This window comes from Salvelinus alpinus, chromosome 9 (assembly GCF_045679555.1).
Source record: "Salvelinus alpinus chromosome 9, SLU_Salpinus.1, whole genome shotgun sequence".
NCBI lineage: Eukaryota > Metazoa > Chordata > Actinopteri > Salmoniformes > Salmonidae > Salvelinus > Salvelinus alpinus.
Genome location: NC_092094.1, coordinates 52,441,132 through 52,459,285, shown reverse-complemented (window position 1 = coordinate 52,459,285; position 18,154 = coordinate 52,441,132). Strand labels below are relative to the sequence as shown.

Sequence of the window (18,154 nt, the reverse complement as noted above, 5' to 3'; positions counted from 1 at the left end):
GTTTCCCCAATGTGTGACAGATGTAAAACCCCAGAGGGCTCATTCACTCATCTTTTTTGGCTAAGCCCACTTCTAAATGACTTCTGGTTGAATTATTATTATTTTTGAATAGTATTCAAATGTGTATGAGAGGGCCATTGAACCTGATCCAGAACTTATTCTCTTCAGTTGTTCAGAATCCCATTTTAAATAATTTTACGAGGAACAACATGCTTTGATGTTCAGATTGGTTGCTGCTGAAGAAAACAAAATCCTCACAGAATGGAAATCACCCACTTCCAGGGATGGTTAGCCAAAATGATCAACACCATAAACATGGGGGGGAAAATACACTGATACAGCACCAACTACTCCAAAAGATGACTAAAGATTTGGGGTCCATTTCTTGATCTTCTGGATAAAGACTGATTGTGAACTAACTGTAAACGGATTGTGAACTAATTGTAAACGCCTACCTGACTACTTGTGTTGTTGTCATGATTATATTGTTGTTCTATTGTCGTTGTATGCCTTAAGCAATATTCCACGTTACAGTGTATATGTCTGGCAGCTTTGTTTTTGTGTTTACATTTAACTGGAAAATAAAATCCAGTAAAATAAAGGATGAAGACCTCCATCGCGGCAGTGGAGAGGGTGACGTCAATTGCCTGAGGGTCAGCCTGCAGAACTGGCAAGTGTCCTTTATTGTCCAACTCCGGTGCGCGTGTTGTACTGCTTGCATTGCGAGTGCACACAATATACTTTAATTTGCTGATTCGTTTCCTACCTCCTCGCCATCCATATGTTTTCCGTAGGATCCTGTATTGAAGGCCATCCTTAAGCTCCGTACACAGGGTTGTTTCAATCTGTTCGAAACTTCTGAGGAATCCTTGTATGTAGTGGAAGAACGTTGCTGCCATTTCTGAATCTTTGGTCCTGCCTTAAAAAGGGACAGGCCTATTTCATCCAAATCACAAAATGACACATTGGTTTCCTTACCTTGTAAGCAGTCTATGGACAAGGTATGACAGCAATCCATGTTTCGGTTTAGTTTCCCTTGCAAAGTTTCCAAATGCATCTGTGTTACAAATCCCATTCCAGATCGATATGAGCATTTTTCGCACTTCATGTTCAAATCATCTACAGTGCCTTCAGAAAGTATTCACACTCCTTGACTTTCCACATTTTGCGTTACAGCCTTAATTTAAAAGGGACTTAATGACAAAGTGGAATTATTGTATTAGAAAGTTTGACAAGTTAATTCAAAATGAAAAGCTGAAATGTCAAGTATTCAACCTCTTTGTTATGGCAAGCCTAAATAAATTCTGGAGTAAAAAATATACTTAACAAGTCACATAATAAGTTGCATGGATTCACTGTGTGCAATAATAGTGTTTAAAATGATTTTTTTTATGACTAACTCCTCTCTGTACCCTACACATATAATTATCTGTAAGGTCCCTCAGTCGAGCAGTGAATTTCAAACACAGATTCAACCACAAAGACCAGGGAGGTTTTCCAATGCCTCGCAAAGGGGGGCACCTATTGGTAGATGGGTAAAAAAAAAAAGGCAGACAATGAATATCCCTTTGAGCATGGTGCAGTTATAATTACATTTTGGGTGGTGTATCAATGCACCCAGTCACTACAAAGATACAGGTGTCCTTCCTAACTCATTTGCAGGAGAGGAAGGAATCCGCACAGGGATTTCACCATGAATCAAATGGTGACTTTAAAACAGTTACAGGCTGTAACTGGCTGTGATAGGAGAAAACTGAGGATGGATTAACAACATTGTAGTGACTCCACAATACTAACCTAAATGACAGAGAGAAAAGAAAGAAGCCTGTACAGAATACAAATATTCCAAAACATGCATTCAGTTTGCAACAAGGCACTAAAGTAAAAAAATAACTTTTTGTCCTGAGTACAAAGTGTTATGTGCATATACAACACATTAGTGAGTACCACTCTCCATATTTTCAAGAATAGTGGTGGGTCCATTATGTTATCGGTATGCTTTTAATCGTTAAGGACTGGGGAGTTTTTTTGTGTAAAAAAGTAGATGGAATGGAGCTGAGCGCAGGCAAAATCCTAGCGGAAAACATGGTTCAGTCTGCTTTCCACCAGACACTGGGAGAATAATTCACCTTTCATCAGGACAATAACCCTAAAACACAAGGCCAAATCTACACTGGAGTTGCTTACCAAGAAGACAGTGAATGTTCCTTAGTGGCCAAGTTACAGTTTTGACTTAAATCTACATTAAAATCTATGGCAAGAGCTGAAAATGGTTGTCTAGCAATGATCAACAACTCATTTGACAGAGCTTGAAGAATAAATGGGCAAATGAAAGCTCTTAAGAGACTTAACCAGAAATACTCACAGCTTTACATCGCTGCCAAGGGTGCTTCTACAAAATATTGACTCAGGGGTGTGAATACTTATTTAAATTAGATATTTCTGTATTTCATTTTCAATAAATGTGCAAATTCTTCTAAAAACATGTTTTTACTTTGTCATTATGTGATATTGTGTGTAGATGGATGAGAAAACAAATATTTAATCAATTTTGAATTTAGACTGTAACAACAAAAAGTCAAGGGGTATGAATATTTTCTGAAGGCACTGTATAAGTGACTTTGTTGTGCTTCATGAGATGAGAGGAAGATCAAGGCTTGAATTCGAATCCAAAATCTGCATGATTTCAGTAAAATAAAATCGTTAAGATTTCAGCGACACAAAGGTAGCACCTCATTGGAGCATTGCTGTGTGCCACAATGTGAGGCAATGGCGAATTTCAACTTTGTGTTGAGCTTCAACACATTCCCCATATTAGAAGACGAACGGAAGAGATGGATTGTAAATCTTCGACATGACAAGTTCACCAGGGTTTGCAGCTGTCCTTTCTTAGCTGAGGGCTTGCTTGAGCCTTCAACCAGCACCGGGCACAGAAGATTAAATATTAAAAAGTTGTATATGAAATTATCCAGTTTGCAATGCAAGGTAGCTTGCTAGCTACATTAGCTAGCTACCCACCTTAAAAGTTGTCAATGTAGATTGACTCACATTTTTAAAACAGTAATGTTTCTTGCACATAGGGGTAACAGAAAATGACTTAATTTGATTAACATCGTTCACAGTCATTTGAAGGAGATCTTGCAGGCAGCAGTTGTAAAGTGCCAAACAGGTAGCTAGCTTGATGTTGATGTTGTTGACATAGACCGGCTGCTGAGTAGAATGCTTAAGTACAGTGTCATAATGCGTCGAAAGAGCCTATTAATTTAATATTATAAACTGAATAGTTAGTGCTCTGAATGGCTGAAAGTCGTTTTATTACAGACCGCATACCATGGGTATGACAAGAAAAGTACTATTTACTGTTCTAATTACGTCAGTAACCAGTTTATAATAGCAATAAGGCACCTCCGGGTTTGTGGTATATGGCCAATTTACCACGGCTAAGGGCTGTATCCAGGCACTAAGAACAGCCCTTAGCCTTGGTATATTGGCCATATACCATACCCCCAATGGCCTTATTGCTTAAATATAGGCTAAGACTGTTAGGTTGAATACTATGACTCTGGATGTGTTCGTTTTGTGAATAAATAACATGCAACTTTCATTTGAATGGTCAGCAACTAGAGAGATAGTAACCAGAATTTTACATTTCCTAAGTTTATTGACATATCAGCAGGGATGTAGTCCTGCCATAGTGCAGGTGAGGGGTGCTCCCTCACTTTTTTCAATTTGAGAACACACGCCGCTGGTAAAAAGTATTTCTGGAAAATTAACAATGGTAAATTCTCAAATTCTATTTAATTACCACATAAATTGCATGAAAATTATAGAATGACAAAGTAAATAAATATGCAGGCAATAGCAGTTTATATGTAGGTAAATGGTGGTTTCTTCCCCATCTTCTCCCTCTGCAGAGTGCGAATGATGAATAACTGTAGTGTGTGCCGAGGCCCATAGGTTGGAGGATTCGCCACTTTGAGCGGGCCTAATCCGACATAAGAACTGCTACAGACAGAACTCCAGGGGTTGCTAAAACTGCTGTCCTCGAAACAGTTTGTTATGGAGTTGGGGCTCATGTAAGACGCACTTGAACTCACCCTACTGTTCGAGTGCTTAGCTTATGGAAACGTATTACTATTGCATATGCAGATAAACTGATCCATCACATGAACCTTATCACAGCAAAGAGATCTAGGATCCAAATTCACCACGTGTATGCCTTGATGTTCATATAACTCTTGTGCAGTGAAGCCCAGAACCATATGTGACCACTTGGTCATGGTGCCGTCCTTTCAGCACCATGATTTGAAGGGCGCTCAAATCGCTTAAAAATAATCCTCATCTGTTAGCCTGCGTCTAACAGTCCTATTCATCACTTATTATTATTATTACAAATAGAAGATTATAACTTCTCACAATGGTGCTTGTTTAGTAAAGTTAGATCAAAGCTCAATCAAATCAATGTCTTGCAAGATCACAATGTTTAATTAGTATTAAACAGAACCGAATATAATAGCATATATGCCTACTGTAGCATAGTAGGCCTATAAGTAACGCCAAAAACACCTCAGTCATTTATTTCCGCTATCTGAATAGTAGCTTTTCTTTTCTCATGTGGCCAACACTCAACAGCGCGTGCCACTAAGCAGGACAAAATAGGCCCACCAGAAAGGCTTATAAATTGGTTACCACCATCTGCTTTAATTCGCTCACGAAACAGTAATACAAGAAAATCTAAATGCATATTCTCATGTAGCTAATTCATATCAAATGAATGAAACGGCAACCTTGCCTGCTTGCAAGTGGTCAGAGGGTTGGAAGCCAATTGAAAACCACCTCGTGAGTTTAAAAGTCCGTAGAGCAAACCAACGCTGATATGGGGGGAGTGTGGCTTGGGTTATGTATATTTTTTGCAGTTCATATTATATTAGCATAAATCCCTGATGTCAATATAAATGTTTGTTATACATGCACTAAAAGTTGACGTATTATTTCAGGAGAAGAACGTTTTTACTTTGTTTCCCTATTAATCATGTTGGTATATTCCCATGTCAAAGTTGACGTGCATCTCTTTCTTTGTTGCTTGCTAGCAAGTCCAAAGAGGAATTGATAGAGTACATTCGTTTTCAAGAAAGAAAAACACATTTAAACATATCTGTAAGAGGTATGTATGTATGCATTTGATCAATTACATACGATTCGTATTCATTGGACAGCGAACCAGCTCATTGCTAGTTAGCAAGTCATTCATCCATGCTATTTAGCGGAATAGCTAACTAAGCTAGTTTGCATAGCTATATTCGCCAGCTAACGTTAGGTATCCATAATGGCTTAGATTTGGATTGAAAGTACACTATAGACGAAGTAGGGGTAGAATGTGTGATTGTTTACTTTGTTGACAAACAAGTTACTAAAGCGACAATAGTCTAGCACAACATTTATCCTTTTGACTTTTCTCCCTGACACTTGCTAGCTGACGTATTAATCCTACAATGCCAGACATTGACAATGACCAGGAAATGTGCTATATCCAAATCAGAATAATAATGTCAATATGAATATTGATCAGACTAACAAAGTAAGTCCACCATAAAGAGAAGCAAAGCTGTATGGATGACTGCTTGTCCCCTCAGAATATCTTCAACCGTGTTGAGTTCTTACCCCGTCAAAAGGAGGCCCAGGAGGACGCCGATTGAACGAAATCCCCCTTGAATGGCTAAATGTTGTGCATCTGAAATAACAGCATGTTTTGCAACTTATTCATTGTGAAACCTACATCTATGAAATCCTATTACCTAATGTATTGAATTGAGTTATTCACAGAATTACTTTTCTTTACTTGCATGCCTAATTTATTGTGCAATCAGACAGACTTATGATCTTAGATCCAATCACACACAGACACATGTGTATGAATATAATATATATATACACACACACACCCATATAGTTGAAGTCGGTAGTTTACATACTCTTAGGTTGGTGTCATTTAAACTCGTTTTTCAACAACTTCACACATTTCTTGTTAACAAACTATAGTTTTGGCAAGTCTTTTAGGACATCTACTTTGTGCATGACACAAGTAATCTTTCCAACAATTGTTTAAAGACAGATTATTTAACTTATAATTCACTGTATCACAATTCCAGTGGGTCAGAAGTTTACATACACTAAGTTGACTGCCTTTAAACAGCTTGGAAAATTCCAGAAAATGATGTCATGGCTTTAGAAGCTTCTGATAGGCTAATTGACATAATTTGAGTCAATTGGAGGTGTACCTGTGGATGTATTTCAAGGCCTACCTTCAAACTCAGTGCCTCTTTGCTTGACATCATGGGAAAATCAAAAGAAATCAGACAAGACCTCAGGAAAAATAACCAAAATAATTTGGTTCAACCTTGGGAGCGATTTCCAAACGCCTGAAGGTACCACGTTCATCTGTACAAACAATAGTGCGCAAGTATAAACACCATGGGACAACGCAGCCGTCATACCGCTCAGGAAGGAGACGCGTTCTGTCTCCTAGAGATGAACGTACTTTGGTGCGAAAAGTGAAAGTCAATCCCAGAACAACAGCAAAGGACCTTGTGAAGATGCTGGAGGAAACGGGTACTAAAGTATCTATATCCACAGTAAAACAAGTCCTATATCGACATAACCTGAAAGGGCGCTCAGCAAGGAAGAAGCCACTGCTCCAAAACCGCCATAAAAAAGCCAGACTACGGTTTGCAACTGCACATGGGGACAACGATCGTACTTTTTGGAGAAATGTCCTCTGGTCTGATGAAACGAGAATAGAACTGTTTGGCCATAATGACCATCGTTATGTTTGGAGGAAAAAGGGGGATGCTTGCAAGCCGAAGAACACCATCCCAACCGTGAAGCACGGAGGTGGCAGCATCATGTTGTGGTGGTGCTTTGCTGCAGGAGGGACTGGTGCACTTCACAAAATAGATGGCATCATGAGGATGGAAAATTATGTGGATATATTGAAGAAACATCTCAAGACATCAGTCAGGAAGTTAAAGCTTGGTCGAAAGGGTCTTCCAAATGGACAATGACCCCAAGCATACTTCCAAAGTTGTGGCAAAATGGCTTCAGGACCACAAAGTCAAGGTATTAGAGTGGCCATCACAAAGCCCTGATCTCAATCCTATAGAACATTTGTGGGCAGAATTGAAAAGGCGTGTGCGAGCAAGGAGGCCTACAAACCTAACACAGTTCCACCAGCTAAAATTCACCCAACTTATTGTGGGACACTTGTGGAAGGCTACCTAAAACGTTTGACCCAAAACGTGGGTCCCGAGGACCGACTTTGGGAAACCCTGTACTAGAATATACACTGAGTATACAAAACATTACAGACCAACCAGGTGAATCCAAGTGAAAGTTATGATCCCTTATTGATGTCACTTCAAACCGGTGTAGATGAAGGGGAGGAGACAGGTTAAAGAAGGATTTTTAAGTCTTGAGATAGTTGAGACATTGATTGTGTGTGCCATTCAGAGGGTGAATTAAGTGCCTTTTGAACGGGGTATGGTAGTAGGTGCCTAGCGCACCGGTTTGTGTCAAGAACTGCAACGGTGCTGGGTTTTTCCACGCTCAACAGTTTCCCGCGTGTATCAAGAATGGTCCACCACCCAAAGGACATCCAGCGAACTTGACACAACTGTGGGAAGCATTGGAGTCAACATGGGCCAGCATCCCTGTGGACCGCTTTTTGACACCTTGTAGAGTCCATGCCGACTTATTGAGGCTGTTCTGAGAGAAAAGTGGGGGGGTTGCAACGCAATACTAGGAAGGCGTTCCTAATGTTTGGCATAGTCAGTGTATTTCAGCTATATAATTAACACTGGGGGTCTTTTTTTTTGTCTTCCTTTTTTCAGGATTCAGTCTACTCAACAGCGTCAAGCTCTGCAGGGGCAGTAGCCGGGCATCAACCACCATCACAGTCCTCACCCTCACTACACAGAGGGACCAAGACAGAGGGTCATGTCTCATATGGTTGTCAGTCATGAGCTCATGGCTCAGCAAGAGCCCGCCAACATAGCGAAAGGTACCCTGGTTCTTTATTCCCGCAGAGCTGTATTCAATAACGGACATGAGCCTTAATGTATTTCTGATGGATTTAAAGTTGATTAATTTGTGGGGGAAGTGTTCTTTGATGCATTTCCCCACAGATATAAAAACAAATGTTTCATCGACAAATCAGTGTTCCTGTGACAGTCGAGGCTAGTGTGAAGGTTCACAGCAAGGTGATTGGAAGATCTCTCCCTCTTGCAGCTCCAGCAAAGAAGCGAGGGAGAACGGCACAACCAAAGGAACCCAAGCCACCCAAAATGCCCAAGGCCAAACCGGGACCCAAGACCAAACCGGGACCCAAGGCCAAACCGGGACCCAAGGCTAAACCGGGACCCAAGCCCAAGAAAGGTAAGGAGGGTCAAGAGGCAGACGGCACGCAGGAGAAAATAGACAAGACCTTCAAGAAGGTCAAGAAGAAAAGGGACCGCTTCAAAGGCATGACTGAGGATGAGGTCATGAGTAGAACTCTGACCGACATCCTTGACTACAACCTGGACTATGTTATCGTGAGTTCACCGCTTTTGTTGCTTTGTGCCAGACATTTTTTTGATGTGCGCCAGACAATGGCGCTACTTGATTTGTCCAATGAGAAATGCTTATTTTCGTTTTCAGCTGCAAAGCGTTCTGTCTTGCGTGCTCTATTGAGAAAAAACGGTAGTATAATATGCAACTTTTTTGTTCTAGATTGGAATCAACCCAGGCCTCGTGGCAGCCTATGTTGGACGATGGTTCCCTGGCCATGGAAACCATTTCTGTAAGTTGCTTTGCGTATATATTCAGTCTCTTACTTTGAAAACATCATCAATCAATCTTCCTGCTTAGTATTTATTTTGTCAGCTCTTTCATTACTCTAACACCATTTATGAATCAAATACATTGCTAAACTTTACATTCAAGGTAATGTTATGTTACTCATGCCAAACAGGATGATGCAGTTGTATGCGTAGTGCGGAGAGCATACAGATTTTCACCCCAATTTCATAAAAATAATGGTACAATGACTTTAATGCGTAGTTATCCTCTTCAGGGAAGTGCCTGTTCTTGTCCGGATTCACTGATGAGCAGCTTAACCACATGAGCGACACCAGCCTGCCAGAGAAATATAAGATCGGCTTCACCAACATGGTGGCAAGGACAACACCTGGAAGCAAGGACTTGTCAACGTAAGCTTAGGAAGAAAATAATAAAATACCTAAAGTCAGTCTGCAATGTGCTGAAAAATGAGTGAGATGGAGACATTTGTCTCAAACAGTGGCCACATAGCAAGCTGAATTCACATAGATGGAATACAATGTTTGACACAAATCTTATGTTTCTTCACAGCAAGGAGTTACGCGAGGGCGCCTTAATTCTTGCTGAGAAGTTGAAAAAGTACAAGCCCCTCATAGCTGTTTTCAATGGAAAATGTAAGTAGCTACATATCCCTAATAAAGAGGAGAAATTCCAGTGGCCAGAACTTTCCATTGAAATTTGATATTAACCATTGAAATTCTGTGTATTTTCAGGTATCTATGAAATGTTCTGCAGAGAGATGTTTGGTAAAAAGCCCAAGAAGCTTGACTTTGGTCTGCAGCCACACAAGATACCGGACTGTGAAGTGGTAAGGGCTCTGCTACCTGGTAGTGTGTGCGTGTTGTGGTGCTCCAGATACTGTATTTCATGATGAATGGATGATAAAGAAATGGAAGAGTTGAAAAAAAAAGTACATCCTGGATCCAGCTCTTTCTCACAATAACTGATCAAAATGTCACCGTTTGGACTAAAGATTCAAATCGAACCAAAAAAATATTTTGAAATAGTCAGCATTTTAACTATGATCATTGGCATTGAGCATACAGTGGCAGTACCGTGCCATTTCCCCTTTGAAATGACATGTAACCCTGCCCTCGCCCATACAGGCGTTGTATCTGATGCCCTCATCGAGTGCCCGCTGCGCCCAGTTTCCCCGTGCCCAGGACAAAGTGCACTTCTACATCAAGCTGAGGGAATTGAGGAACCAGCTCAGGGGCGTGGCCCGATCTGACGAGATTCAGGAGTTGGAGTACAGCTTTGACCTGGGACTGGCCAAAGGTAAGAGAACATGCTGCAGGCAGTGCTATAATGACTATTCAAACAGGAACATCATTGACCTAATTAATATAAAATGTACATTTTATTATGATATGGTACAATAAGACATTTCATTTTGAAGAATGACATGAAAACCCATCACGGTCCTGTCCCATCTCATGGTCTCGAGGTATTCCCTAGTCACCTGAAGGAGCTGATTTGAAAACTGTTTTGTTTACCAGATAAATTACAACGACAAAAAAAAAAGTCAGGAATTGAATTCTGTGTTTTTCTCCCCATTACAGAGGACGCTAAGAGGATGGCGATCAAGGAAGAGGCGTACGACCCAGGCTACGAGGCCGCCTTCGGCGGAGCGTATGGCGAGGGCGGGCCTGAGGAGGGCCAGAGCAACGGTCACTAACTTCTCGTTGACTGGAAACACAGGTCAGCACCATACAAATAGAATGAGCAGTAACTATATCAACTGTGGTCTTAAAAGTGATAGTTAACCCAAATTACGAAAGTCCTTCCGCATCCTCACCTTGTAGTGAGTCTACACGCCAAGAGGTATCGTGATCCAAGCACTGGATTTGTATGTGCCTCGAATTCCTCCTCTTCTGACACTGCTATAGATCTAAAGGGTCTGGATAGGTGGGAATAATATGGCGTAAATTACATCCAGCCTATCAAAAGGCATATTTAGCGTATTCCTATCCAATCCCTCGAGATCTACAGGAGTAGCTAGGGGTCGGTTTGGAATGCAGGGTGTGTCATAAATCCTGTGTCATAAATCCTAGCGGTCAAATAGGGAGTGTCATAAATCCTAGCGGTCAAACGGAAAATGTTCCAATCGTTATTCCACCGTTCATTTTTCCCATAGGGTTTTTTTTGAGGGGGAAAAATGCACCCCTTGGGGTCCCCAGGACAGAGTTTGGGAAACGCCGAACTACAGCCAGAGGATGGGTACATGACGGACACATTGTAACTTGCCTAGTTAAATAAAGGTTAAATATATAAAATGTTTTTTTTTTTAAATGTGCCCCAAAGCCTGTTTTAGCATGGGCAGCGCCATTGAGGACTTTCACTATTTTTCCTATGGGTTAAGGAAGGATCACATAGTTCCATCCAGGTCATCAGGAGAAAGTAGCCACTGAGCAAACATTCCTTAACTGCAGGTGGCAGTGAGTAAATCACCAACTTTGGCTTTACACATGTTCAGACAACACACTCCAGGTGGCAGTATGCACCTATTCAGTTTGTTTAGACTCAGAAGTAGAAGAAGAAGAAATTGACTACTTTAAAATAGAGAAAGCCCTAAATTGGTGCTGCCCATGCTGTCACAGAAGCCATAATGGCAAAGAAGCCCGATCTAGCGACCTCCATGCCTAAAACACTTTATTTTTTATTTTTTTTCCTTTATTTAACTAGGCAATTCAGTTAAAAACAAATTCTTATTTACAATGACGGCTTAGGAACAGTGGGTTAACTGCCTTGTTCAGGGGCAAAACAACAGATTTTTACCTTGTCAGCTTGGATTCGATCTTGCAACCTTCCGGTTACTATTCCAACGCTCTAACCACTAGGCTACCTGCTGCCCCTAACAAGGGGCTTGAGGTAGCGTGCTCAAATTCTCACCTCAGAGCCTCAAAGGCTTTTTCTTCTAATTTCAGACGCTGCCGAGAAGGCAAACACTTACCAACCTCCTACGGCCGCCACCACCACAGAAGGACAACTCCCAGACAGACAGTGGATGATGCAGTCTTTCACTGATCAGATTCGACATTGGTGGCTCTAAAGAATCACAGGCATGGGTGGGCAATGTATAAGAAAGGGTAAATGGCTCCTAACGAGCCCTATCTAGAAGTGCACAAACCACAACCCAGCACATCCTTTAGCCTCCCTTCAACAAGAAGCTGCACCTCCGTTTGAAAACAGAAATTATAGTTTTTAGTATTTTTTTTTGTTGCCATTTTGGAATATACACTTGACTAGTTGATAGATGGAATTGTCTAAATGTATCATTTTTAAAGGATTTGTGGAATATTAGCTTTTTTTAATCAGGTTTTGTCATACACATGTGTGTGTGTTTGATTGCCCACAAGGCAGTCTTTTTTAAATATGTGAAATCAGGGACTTGACACTTTGTTTTAATACCGTACCTTGCCACAGGCTGGCACAGTAGGTGTAAGCAAAGCATGCATACTGTATTGGTTACTGCTCTGACAGTACAAATGGCTCTAAATCAAACTTTTACATACGTGTCAGAGTCCCAAATAAACCTGTGGCAGAACACATACAGTAAGATGATACTGTAAGTAATGCATTGTGAAGTTTAAGATTAGCTAGTACTCTACTTTTATAAATTCTGTACCTTGAGGAGAATGAACTAGACACATGGTCAAAAAGTGATTCACGGAGGGATGTTTTAGTAATGTCTTTACAAGCCTTTTATCATGGAGTTGCAATACTCAAGATGGGTGTTATATATTTTTTCTTTTACTTATGTTTAGTATGTTTCTGAAAATGTTGTTTATAAAATTATGGGGATTTTCTATTTTACTTGACTTTTGTTTTTTACTTTGCAGTCTGAAAAGATACAGTATCAGGTAGCTGTGTTGGTAATATGGTTTTTATAAGAGTTCTGAAGTTGTGTTGGTTGAAAACCTTGCCTCTAGCCTTCGTTCTGTTAGCATACCAAGAAATTGTCTTCTGTTGCATCCTGAGTGACTAAACCCTGGGACGTGTTCATTAAAAAAAATGTTTTTAAACGTTTTTAAATTATTTGAAACGGATAATTAAACTGAGTTTCGGACAGAATGTCCCTTCCAGTTTTTTCCCATTTGGTGCCTAATGAACACGACCCTGTTCTTTCTTAAAATAGTTTCATACTGTATATTACAATATACTCTATGCACACGTTTTTACTTCTGAGATGCTAGTCATGATCCCTCTGGGCAAATGTATGGATGCACGCTGAGAAGTGTTTTCATAGTACTTTTTTTTATGCATACAGTTCATTTGGAAAGTATTCGGACCCCTTCACTTTTTCCAAATTTTGTTACGTTACTTCCTTATTCTAAAATTGAATAAATAATTGTTTTTCCTCATCAATCTACACACAACACCCCATAATGATGAAGTAAAAAAACAAAAAAAACAGAACTACCTTATTTACTTAAGTATTCAGACTTTTGATTGGAGTCCACCTGTGGTAAATTCAATTGATTGGACATGATTTGAAAAGGAACACATCTGTCTATATAAGGTCCCACAGTTGACTGTGCATGTCAGAGCAAAAACCAAGCCATGAGGTCGAAGGAATTGTCCATAGAGCTCCGAGACAGGATTGTGTCGAGGCACAGATCTGGGGAAAATTCTGCAGCATTGAAGGTCCTCAAGAACACAGTGGCCTCCATCATTCTTAAATGGAAGAAGTTTGAAACCACCAAGACTCTTCCTAGAGCTGGCCACCCAGCCAAACTGGGCAATTGGGGGAGAAGGGCGTTGGTCAGGGAGGTGACCATGAACCCAATGACAGTGTTCTAGAGTTCCTCTGTGGAGATGGGAGAACCTTGCAGAAGGTCAACCATCTCTGCAGCACTCCACCAATCAGGCCTTTATGGTAGAGTGGCCAGACAGAAGCCACTCCTCATTAAAAGCCCGCTTGGAGCCCGCTCACATGACAGCCCGCTTGGAGTTTGCCAAAAGGCACCTAAAGACTCTGACCATGAGAAACAAGATACTCTGGTCTGATGAACCCAAGATTTAACTCTTTGGCCTGAATGCCAAGCTTTGTCACGTCTGTAGGAAACCTGGCACCATCCCTACGGTGAAGCATGATGGTGGCAGCATCATGCTGTGGGGATGCTTTTCATCGGAATGGACTGGGAGACTAGTCAGCATCGAGGGAAAGATGAACAAAGCAAAGTACAGCAAGATCCTTAATGAAAACCTGCTCCAGAGCGCTCAGTACCTCAGATTGGGTCGAAGGTTCACCTTCCAACAGGACAACGACACTAAGCACACAGCCAAGACAACGCAGGAGTGGCTTTGTGACAAGTCTCTGAATGTCCTTGAGTGGCCCAGCCAGAGTCCGGACTTGAACCCAATCGAACATCTCTGGAGAGAATTGAAAATAGCTGTGCAGCGACGCTCCCCATCCAACCTGACAGAGCTTGAGAGGATCTGCAGAGAAGAATGGGAGAAACTCCCCAAATACAGGCGTGCCAAGCTTGTAGTGTCATACCCAAGAAGACTTGAGGCTGTAATCGCTGCCAAAGGTGCTTCAACAAAGTACTGAGTAAAGGGTCTGAATACTTATGTAAATGTAATATTTATTTATTTATTTGCCAACATTTCTTAACCTGTTTTTGCTTTGTCATTATGGGGTATTGTGTGTTGATGAGAGAAAAACGATTTAATCAATTTTAGAATAAGGCTTTAACGTAACAATGTGGAAAAAGTCAATGGGTCTGAATACTTTCCGAATGCACCTGTCGATGTAACAGTATGTCAGAAGTTATAATACTGAAGCATTAGTCTTTACACCAGTGGCGAAGTTACAGCAGAATTCCATGTCACAAGTACAAGTTGCTTACCGTGAGCTAGATCAGGGTTTAAATGGCTACAAGCTCACTGTTTGAGGTTTTGTATTGGTTTATTTTTTTGACCAATGTGAATTTAAATAAAAAATAATAATTTTGGCAATTGTAATTCAATTGGTCACTTCCTGTACATGTTATCCTTGTAAAGAGACTAAATAATAATAATAGACTTAGGCTGCGATTCAGTCAGAAACCAAGCTATAGTGGCTTGACATTTTATAGGACATTTCTAAAATGAATCTGACATCTGCAGCGTTTACCTTGAATGCGATCTAATGTTAAAGTGGTATTATGTTTTGATTTTTTTCAAATGAATTAATAGTGATGCTGATGTCTTAGACCAATAAATATTCAACCTCTGTAATGGCAAGCCAAAATAAGTTCAGGACTAGAAGGACACCTATTAGTAGATGGGTTTAATCATTTTTTTTTTTTTAAACGACATTGAATATCCCTTTGCGCATGGTGTTCTTAAATAGCACTTTGGATGGTGTATCAGTACACCCAGTCACTACAAAAAGTCCTAACTCAGTTGCCGGAGAGGAAGGAAATCGCTCATGGATTTCACCATGAGAGCAATGGTGACTTTAAAACAGTTACAGAGTTTAATGGCTGTAATAGGAGAAACTTGAGGATGGATCAACAACGTTGTAGTTACTCCACAACACAAACCTAAATGACAGAGTGAAAAGGAAGCCTGCACAGAATAAAAATATTCCAAAACATGCATCCTGTTTGCACTAAGGCATTAAAGTAATACTGCAAAGAAATGTGGCAAAGAAATTAACTCGGCGCAAATTCAACAAATCACTCGCCACTTTTACATGCACCCCAATATCCCGTTATTATTATGGGATAGTCAAGTATTCTGTTTTTGAGTTTCCGCATATAAACATATCCCTTTGCATCAACCAGAAAAAGCTTATATCCCGGTTATGAGAAACCCGGATAAGATGCCTGATCTTAGATGGGGTACTGGGGCATGTAAACATCTTATGCCGTTTACTGTTGTTTTTCACGGTCTGTGCAGGCTCAGTTTCCTATATCATCACCGTTGTGATGTTTTCATCTGATTGTCAAACAAATCACTTCAAGAAGCAGGCTACCTGTGCAGTTCAATACACAATTTATTTAGCTGATATGCTGTATTGGACCGTATAGTTTACTGGCTTTGGCTACTTTTACCCCTAATTTAGAAACTCCTCTGATTATAATTTTAAACATTTGGTTTGGCCATATAATAATTTCCGACATATGGCAGGTCATTTTTTTTTTTGTCAACTATAGTTAGATGCCTGCATCTTCTCTTCTGTCATAACTTGTTGCCCCAGAAGACTAAATAAAGTAGTACTAACCAGAATGTCTTACATTGATAGAATGAATGCATTAGTAATCTAGTTAACACCGGATAAGTTGTCTGTTTAGTTTAGGGACCGGGGAGAAAATGCAATAATTTAAAAACAGTGGAAACCGTGTATAAGGAAATGAAAAGCTGAGAAAACTATGAAACACATTTCTGATAAGACTTCAGTTCGACTTGGGTGCATATTTTATGTGGTTAAAATACTGCCTGCTTTCATAACAGTGTCAAAGATAACAATTACAGTGGGGCAAAAAAGTATTTAGTCAGCCACCAATTGTGCAAGTTCTCCCACTTAAAAAGATGGCCTGTAATTTCAACTATGATAGACAAAATGAGAAAGAGAAAATCACATTGTAGGATTTATTTATTTATTTGTTTGTTTTTTAAAATAAATTTTATCCCATTTTCTCCCCAATTTTCGTGGTATCCAATCGCTAGTAATTACTATCTTGTCTCATCGCTACAACTCCCGTACGGGCTCGGGAGAGACGAAGGTCGAAAGCCATGCGTCCTCCGAAGCACAACCCAACCAAGCCGCACTGCTTCTTAACACAGCGCGCCTCCAACCCGGAAGCCAGCCGCACCAATGTGTCAGAGGAAACACCGTGTACCTGGCCCCCTTGGTTAGCGCGCACTGCGCCCGGCCCGCCACAGGAATCGCTGGAGCGGAGCGCTGGAGCGCAATGAGACAAGGATATCCCTACCGGCCAAACCCTCCCTAACCCGGACGACGCTATGCCAATTGTGCGTCGCCCCACGGACCCCACGGACCTGCGACAGAGCCTGGGCGCGAACCCAGAGACTCTGGTGGCGCAGCTAGCACTGCGATGCAGTGCCCTAGACCACTGCGCCACCCGGGAGGCCCTACATTGTAGGATTTTTAATGAATTTATTTGCAAATTATGGTAGAAAATAAGTATTTGGTCAATAACAAAAGTTTCTCAATACTTTGTTATATACCCTTTGTTGGCAATGACAGAGGTCAAACATTTTCTGTAAGTCTTCACAAGGTTTTCACACACTGTTGCTGGTATTTTGGCCCATTCCTCCATGCAGATCTCCTCTAGAGCAGTGATGTTTTGGGGCTGTTGCTGGGCAACACGGACTTTCAACTCCCTCCAAAGATTTTCTATGGGGTTGAGATCTGGAGACTGGCTAGGCCACTCCAGGACCTTGAAATGCTTCTTACGAAGCCACTCCTTCGTTGCCCGGGCGGTGTGTTTGGGATCATTGTCATGCTGAAAGACCCAGCCACGTTTCATCTTCAATGCCCTTGCTGATGGAAGGAGGTTTTCACTCAAAATCTCACGATACATGGCCCCATTCATTCTTTCCTTTACACGGATCAGTCGTCCTGGTCCCTTTGCAGAAAAACAGCCCCAAAGCATGATGTTTCCACCCCCATGTGTAACAGTATAACTTTAGTACCGTCCCCTCGCCCTGACACGGGCGCGAACCAGGGACCCTCTGCACACATCGACAACGGTCACCCACGAAGCGTCGTTACCCATCGCTCCACAAAAGCCGCGGCCCTTGCAGAGCAAGGGGAAACCCTACTTAAGTCTCAGAGCAAGTGACGTAACTGATTGAAATGCTAGTAGCGCGTACCCGCTAACTAGCTAGCCATTTCACATCCGTTACACTCACCCCCCTTTCAACCTCCTCCTTTTCCGCAGCAACCAGTGATCCGGGTCAACAGCATCAATGTAACAGTATAACTTTAGACCGTCCCCTCGCCCCGACACGGGCGCGAACCAGGGACCTTCTGCACACATCAACAACGGTCGCCCACGAAGCATCGTTACCCATCGCTCCACAAAGGCCACGGCCCTTGCAGAGCAAGGGGAAACCCTACTTAAGTCTCAGAGCAAGTGACGTAACTGATTGAAATGCTAGTAGCGCGTACCCGCTAACTAGCTAGCCATTTCACATCCGTTACACATGCTTCACAGTAGGTATGGTGTTCTTTGGATGCAACTCAGCATTCTTTGTCCTCCAAACACGACGAGTTGAGTTTTTACCAAAAAGTTATATTTTGGTTTCATCTGACCATATG

General features: G+C 41.3%; 1 protein-coding gene across 1 annotated transcript; it reads left to right on the top strand.

The window, feature by feature from the left end:
* The first annotated feature begins 5,043 nt into the window (after positions 1-5,043).
* LOC139530326 (G/T mismatch-specific thymine DNA glycosylase-like) lies at positions 5,044-12,899 on the top strand. Its single transcript, XM_071326624.1, has 10 exons — positions 5,044-5,164; positions 7,887-8,056; positions 8,284-8,588; positions 8,767-8,836; positions 9,110-9,245; positions 9,406-9,488; positions 9,588-9,682; positions 9,981-10,152; positions 10,437-10,575; positions 11,802-12,899. Exons 2-9 carry the CDS (start codon positions 7,993-7,995, stop codon positions 10,550-10,552), a joined length of 1,041 nt encoding a protein of 346 aa, XP_071182725.1. The 5' UTR covers positions 5,044-5,164; positions 7,887-7,992; the 3' UTR covers positions 10,553-10,575; positions 11,802-12,899.
* The last annotated feature ends 5,255 nt before the right edge of the window (positions 12,900-18,154 follow it).